At 38.4% G+C, this 8,062-nt stretch overlaps 1 protein-coding gene across 1 annotated transcript; it reads right to left on the bottom strand.

The window, feature by feature from the left end:
* Positions 1-6,360: 6,360 nt before the first annotated feature.
* On the bottom strand, positions 6,361-7,314 carry LOC122900637 (olfactory receptor 2T27). The gene has a single exon (XM_044239429.1). It carries the CDS (start codon positions 7,312-7,314, stop codon positions 6,361-6,363), a length of 954 nt encoding a protein of 317 aa, XP_044095364.1.
* Between the last annotated feature and the right edge of the window lie 748 nt (positions 7,315-8,062).

The raw sequence follows: 8,062 nt of genomic DNA, 5'->3' as shown, positions 1-8,062 counted from the left end.
AGGCTCATTACTTACAGAGAGAAGCCCATCAGAATAACGTCAGAACTGTCCACAGAGACATGGCAAGCCAGAAGAGGCTGGCAAGATATATTCAGGGCACTAAATGATAAGAACATGCAGCCAAGAATAATTTATCCAGCAAGACGGATATTCAAAATGGATGGAGAGATTAAAGAGACTATCCACCAAGATGATCTAACAATTGTAAATATCTATGCTCCCAATATGGGAGCAGCCAATTACTTAAGAAAACTGTTAATCAAGATAAAGAGTCATATTGATATGAATACACTAATCGTAGGAGATCTTAACATGCCTCTCTCAGAAATAGACAGATCATCGAAGCAGAAATACAATAAAGAAACAAGAGCATTGAATAACACATTGGACCAGATGGACCTCATAGATATATACAGAACATTCCACCATAAAGCAACAGAATACATATTCTTCTCAAGTGCACACAGAACCTTGTACAGAATAGACCACATACTGGGTCACAAATCAGGACTCAACCAATACCAAAAGACTGAGATTATTCCCTGCATATTCTCAGATCACAATGATTTGAAACTGGAGCTCAATCACAAGGAAAAGTTCCAAAGGAACTCAAACACCTGGAAGCTAAAGACCACCTTGCTTAAGAATGATTGGATCAACCAGGAGATCAAAGAAGAACTGAAACAATTCATGGAAACCAATGAGAATGAAGACTCTTCGGTCCAAAACCTATGGGATACAGCAAAGGCTGTCCTAAGGGGGAAATACATAGCCAACCTAGCCTCCATCAAAAAAATTGAAAAATCCAGAATACACCAGCTGTCTCTACACCTTAAAGAACTGGAGAATCAACAACAAATCAAACCAACTCCACAAATAAGAAGGGAAATCATCAATATTAGAGCTGAGATCAATGAGGTACAAACCAGAGATACAGTAGAACGTATCAATGAAACTAGAAGCTGTTTTTTTGAAAGAATCAATAAGATCGATAAATCATTGGCCACCCTAATCTAAAAGAAAAGAGAGAAAGCCCAAATTTATAAAATTATGAATGGAAAGGGAGAGATCACAATGAACATGAAGGAAGTAGAAACAATCATCAGAAGTTATTAACAACAGTTGTATGCCAATAAGCTTAGCAACCTAGATGAAATAGATGCATTCCTGGAAAAATATAAACTCCCAAAATTGAACAAGGAAGAAATCGACAACCTGAATAGACCGATATCTAATAACGAGATTGAAGCAGTGATCAAAGCCTCCCAAAAAACAAGAGCCCAGGACCTGATGGATTCCCTGGGGAATTCTACCAAACCTTCCAAGAAGAAATAACACCTATTCTCCTGAAGCTGTTACAAAAAATTGAAGCAGAAGGAAAACTTCCAGACTCTTTCTATGAAGCCAGCATTACCCTGATCCCCAAACCAGGCAAGGACCCTACCCAAAAGGAGAACTTCAGACCAATATCACTGATGAATATGGATGCTAAGATTCTCAACAAGATCCTAGCCAACAGGATCCAACAGCACATTAAAAAGATTATCTACCTTAATCAGGTGGGATTCATCCCTGGGCTACAAGGATGGTTCAACATTCGCAAATCAATCAATGTGATAGAACAAATTAATATGAGAAGAGAGAAGAACCACATGTTCCCCTCAATTGATGTAGAAAAAGCATTTGACAAAATCCAGCATCCGTTCCTGATTAAAACGCTTCAAAGTACAGGGATAGAGGGAACATTCCTGAACCTCATCGAATATATCTATGAAAGATCCACAGGAAATATCATCCTCAATGGGAAAAAACTTGCAGGCTTCCTGTTGAGATCAGAAACAAACAAGGATGCCCACTTCCACCAACTTGCTCAACATAGTATTAGAAGTTCAGGCAACAGGAATCAGACATCAAAGAGAAATAAAATGTATCCAAATTTGTAATGAAGAAGTCAAACTCTCTCTCTTCGGAAATGACATGATTCTTTTTATGGAAAACCCAAAAGACTCCACCCCCAAACTACTAGAACTCATACAGCAATTCAGCAACGTGACAGGATACAAAGTCAATGTGCAGAAATCAGTGGCTTTCTTATACACTAACAATGAAAATACAGAAAGGGAAATTAGAGAATCGATTCCATTGACTATAGCACCAAGAACCATAAGATACCTGGGAATAAACCTAACCAAAGAGGTAAAGGATCTGTCTTGAGTACCTAGAGAACACTCATGAAAGAAATTGAAGAAGATATCATATGATCTCCCTGATATGAGGAAGTGTTGATGCAACATGGGGGCTTAAGTGGGTAGAATAAGAATCCATGAAACAAGACGGGATAGGGAGGGAGACAAACCATAAGTGACTCTTAATCTCACGAAACACACTGTGGGTTGCTGGGGGGAGGGGGGTTGGGGGAAGGGGGGTAGGGTTATGGACGTTGGGGAGGGTATGTGCTTTTGGGTAAATTGGAAGGGGAGGTGAACCATGAGAGACTATGGACTCTGAAAAACAATCTGAGGGGTTTGAAGTGGCGGGGGGGTGGGAGGTTGGGATTCCTGGTGTTGGGTATTATAGAGGGCACAGCTTGCATGGAGCACTTGGTGTGGTGAAAAAATAATGAATACTTATTTTGTGAAAATAAATAAATTGGAAAAAAAAACAAAAAAAATCACCTGTTAAAAAAAAAAAAAGAAATTGAAGAAGACACAAAAAGATGGAAGACCATTCCACTCTCTTGGATTGGAAGAATAAACATTGTTAAAATGTCTATACTGCCTAGAGCAATCAGTAGTTTTAATGCCATTCCAATCAAAATTCCACCGGCATTCTGCAAAGAGCTGGAGCAAATAATCCTAAAATTTGTATGGAATCAGAAGAGACCCCGAATCGCTAAGGAAATGTTGAAAAACAAAAATAAAGCTGGGGGCATCACGTTACCTGATTTCAAGCTTTACTAAAAAGCTATGATCACCCAGACAGCATGGTACTGGCATAAAAACAGACACATAGACCTGTGGAACAGAGTAGAGAGCCCAGATATGGACCCAGAACTCTATGGTCAATTAATCTTCGGCAAAGCAGGAAAAAATATACAGTGGAAAAAAGACAGTCTCTTCAATAAATGGTGCTGGGAAAACTGGACAGCTATATGTAGAAGAATGAATCTCGACCATTCTCTTACACTGTACACAAAGATCAACTCAAAATGGATAAAAGACCTCAATGTGAGACAGGAATCCATCAGAATCCTAGAGGAGAACATAGACAGTAATCTCTTTGATATCAGCCACAGCAACTTCTTTCAAGATATGTCTCCACAGGCAAAGGAAACAAAAGCGAAAATAAACTTTTCGGACTTCATCAAAATCAAAAGCTTCTGCACAGCAAAGGAAACAGTCAAAGAAACAAAGAGGCAACCCACGGAATGGGAGAAGATATTTGCAAATGACAGTACAGATAAAAGATTGATATCCAGGATCTATAATGAACTCCTCAAACTCAACACACGCGAAACAGGCAAACATATCAAAAAATGGGCAGAAGATATGAACAGACACTTCTCCAATGAAGACATATAAATGGCTAGCAGACACATGAAAAAATGTTCATCATCACTAGCCCTCAGGAGGATTCAAATTAGAACCACATTGAGATATCACCTTACACCAGTTAGAATGGCCAAAATTAGGAAGACAGGCAACAACATATGTTGGAGAGGATGTGGAGAAAGGGGAACCCTCTTACACTGTTGGTGGGAATGCAAGTTGGTGCAGCCTCTTTGGAGAACAGTGTGGAGATTCCTCAAGAAATTAAAAATAGAACTTCCCTATGACCCTGCCATTGCACTTCTGGATATTTACCCCAAAGATACAGATGTCGTGAAAAGAAGGGCCATCTGTACCCCAATGTTTATAGCACCAATGGCCATGGTCTCCAAACTATGGAAAGAACCAAGATGCCCTTCAACGGATGAATGGATAAGGAAGATGTGGTCCATATACACTGTGGAGTATTATGCCTCCATCAGAAAGGATGAATAGCCAACTTTTGTAGCAACATGGACGGGACTGGAAGAGATTATGCTGAGTGAAATCAGTCAAGCAGAGAGAGTCAATTATCATATGGTTTCACTTATTTGTGGAGCATTACAAATATCATGGAGGACAAGAGGTCTTAGAGAGGAGAGGGGAGTTGGGGTATATTGGAGGGGGAGGTGAATCATGAGAGACCATGGACTCTGATAAACAATCTGAGGGGTTTGAAATGGCGGGGGGGTGGGAGGTTGGGGTACCAGGTGGTGGGTATTATAGGGGGCACGGCTTGCATGGAGCACTGGGTGTGGTGAAAAAATAATGAAAACTGTTTTTCTGAAAATAAGTAAATTGAAAAAACTAAAAGAATATATATAGTGGCCCCTTGGGCGTTAGAGAGGAGTAGGGAATTTGGGTAAATTGGAAGGGGAGGTGAACCATTAGAGACTATGGACTCTGAAAAACAGTCTGAGGGGTTTGAAGTGGCGGGGGTGTGGGAGGTTGGGGTACCAGGTGGTGGGTGTTATAGGGGGCACGGCTTACATGGAGCACTGGTTGTGGTGAAAAAATAATGAATACTGTTTTTCTGAATATAAATAAATTGGGAAAAATATATATATATATATATATAGTGGCTAAATATAAAAGGCTAACTACAACATCTGGTTCCAATTTGAGTGTTCTTAATGAAACTATAGGACAGATACCCACATTTAGGGATAAGAAACAGTATCTGGTGGTGGATGTTAAGGAGGGCACTTATTGCATGGAGCTCTGGGTGTTATATATAAACAATGAATCTTGGAACACTATACCAAAATCTAGTTATGCTGTATAGTGACTAACAGAATAATAAAAAATAAATAAATAAAAGAACTAATAAATAAGAGTGAAAAAAAAAGAAATAATACCACCACCCAAAAGAAACATTATAGAACTTTCATAGACACAAGATAGAAAAATGTGTCTATGAAAGTTCTATGTTTCTTTTTCAGAGTAGAAAAGCATCAAATTTTTTGAAACATTTCAACTCCTAGTAGTCTTGTCTATGCACGTTTAAACCATCCTAATACTTACAAATTTTTAAAATGAGATTTTATATAATTACAACTTGTTCTTTGTGTTGCAAATATTTTCTTCATAGATAATGAAATATAAGATAAGTAAACCTTAAGATATGAGAGCAGGAAGTTGAAAAGGCAGAAAACCTGAAATAGAATGAATTTTGTCAAGTAAGAAAATAAAGGAAAAGAGGAGATTCAAATAATTTTCTCTACTTCAGAAGAAATCTGGCTAATATACAATTACTAGAATAATTAAACAAATTAGGCTAAATTTTAAAAATATGAGAATACAAAAATTGAGTTAAAACATTTGAATAATAAGTATGTTAATTTCCAAAAGAATAAACCAGCATTTAGCTGTTATAAGAGTACCATTATTTTGCATAATAATTGTTAAAAGTAAAATATTAGGCCTAATATTTCTCTCTCTTATAGTGAGAGAGATGTTATTTCAAATTGCCCTAGTTGTTCCTTTTAAATGATATCATTAAGAGTTTGAGGTAAGAGGGGATAGAAAACGTAGGAGCAATCCATGCTTACCAATGCCTCAAAACCACATTTTTTAAACATCTAGTTCATCATTCTGGGATGATTTTAATAAAACTTTAAGGGCAGAAAAATAAAGTTGCTTCCCTCCTCCCAAATTTGATTTGTTCCATTGTGTTTTTGAGCCATTTTGATGAGATTCAGTTGGGAAAATTAATTACATAGAGTCAAACCCTTTTTTCAACAAATAATAATGTCAATTTTGGCTTGATAGAATTAAATATGGAACAGTAAAAACATCATTGGTAGAGATTAAAATAACATTTGAAGTACAATCAAGACATTAATTGGACAGTTGATTTCTTTTGAAGTGGTCAATTTGTTAAGTATCTCAAAGAGTAATTGGTGGTGGTGGAAAAATCAGAAGAATAGCTGAAAAGTCAGAGGAATAGCTGAAGATAAGCATTTCCTTTGCCACAATTGACCTTTGCAAGAAAAGGACAACTGCATATTTCCAAAGGCATGCATGCTTTGTGGAAAGCAGATAGGTGACTAGTGAAAACCCAACTTTATTCCCACTCCATCTCAACCCATCCACTGTTCAGAGCCCTTATACTTCTCAAAAATGACCAAGTTCTCAAAATCCCACAGTCTGCTTTCCAAATCCCAAGAATACCTCCACCTTTGCTTATTTATGTTTCCAATAAGCAAATCCAAAGGCAATGATAAAGTTTTGTATTATTTTCTTCAAATCTAAAGAGGTAAATGCCATTTCTTTAAAAGGTGGATATAGTTCCTGAGGACAAACACCTGCCCAGAGCTTTCTTTAGAGCTCCTGTAACATCTTTGTTCCTGAGACTATAGATGAGTGGGTTGAGCAAGGGAGTGAGAATGGTATAGAAGGCAGACACAGCTTTGTCCTTCTCAGGGGTATGGTAAGAATGAGGCAGCACATAGGTGTACATGGCGGCACCATAGAAGAGGCTGACCACCACCATGTGTGAAGAGCAAGTGGCCACTGCCTTTCGCCTTCCCTCTGCTTCACTCATCCTATAAACAGTGATGAGAATCCTTGTATAAGAGGCTGAGATGACAGAGAAAGGGATGAGGAGCATCATGATGCAGCAGACATACATGGCTGTCTCATAGGTTGATGTGTCAGTACAGGAGAGCTTCAGAAGGGCAGGGACCTCACAGAAGAAGTGGTTGATTTCTCGAGAGGCACAGAAAGGGAACTGCATTGTCACTGGAGTGAGCAGGAATCCATCTATGGACCCTCCCAGCCAGGCTGCCACCACAATCAACAAGCAGACCTTTCGGCTCATGAGGACAGGATAGCGCAATGGGCTGCAGATGGCTACATAGCGGTCATAAGACATTAGTCCTAGGAGGAAGAACTCAGCCCCTGCCAAGGTCAAGTAAAGGAAGTGCTGGGCAGTGCATCCTGCAAAGGATATGGCCCTCTGGCCCATCATCTGGCCAACCAGCATCTTTGGCACAATGGTAGAAATGTACAAGATATCCATGAGGGAGAGCTGGCTGAGCAAGTAGTACATGGGGGTGTGGAGGCGAGAGTCCATATGGATGAGAATGATCATGATGGTGTTGCTGGCTATGGAGATGACAAAGACCAAAAGGATGAGGGCAAAGAGAAGCCAGGGAAAACGGGTATTGCTGAATAAGCCCAGGAGAACAAAGTCAGCATACATGGAATAATTGCCCCACTCCATATCTCTGTAGGTCACACTAAAAAGACATGGGTATGAGAGGGGAAGTTGGACACAGAAAATAAATAGTTGGTTTGTTTAAAACATTCTGATGCAGCCATGGACAAAATCAAGACAAATCAGTCACATCTCACCATGTAATTTACCTCTTTATCCAATGTTTCCTGGGGTTATAGGTTGCTTTGAGAAAGTATTCTTTACATTTGGGTCCTAAGGAAGACCCACCTCATTCATGAATCTCAAAAATATCAGCTTACTGGAAGAACATCCTCAAGAATTTTGTATGCCACACCATACAATCACTCACTGAAGGATGATATACTTGTTTTGCTATTACTCTTAAACTCAGAGTTAATGGTGAAACAACTTTATGTCACTTGCTCAAGAATATTTATTCATTCACTTGTTCTTTTATTTAATAAAAAGTGCTTTTGTCTTTATTGATTTTTGCTAAAACAATCTTACAGTGTGGAACATACACATAAAAGAGAAAAATTAGAGCTTGTCTGATTTAATAGGAATAGAGCAGTGGGTAAAGAAGAAACAAAGTCCCCACTTTATACTTCTCTCCCTATATTAGGATCTAATTATTTTTGAAAACCATTGATAAAAAGACAACATTTTGCCTATGAAAGAGTAACCAATTTTATTTATATGGCTCTTTTTAAAAATTCTAATTCCAACATAGTGAACATACAGTGTAATATTACTTTCAGGTGTACAATGTAGTAATTCAACAATTCCATCTTGT

Source organism: Neovison vison, chromosome 1, assembly GCF_020171115.1.
Source record: "Neovison vison isolate M4711 chromosome 1, ASM_NN_V1, whole genome shotgun sequence".
Lineage (NCBI taxonomy): Eukaryota > Metazoa > Chordata > Mammalia > Carnivora > Mustelidae > Neogale > Neogale vison.
The sequence above is the reverse complement of the archived record's forward strand: the minus strand, read 5'-3'. Positions and strand labels throughout refer to the sequence as shown.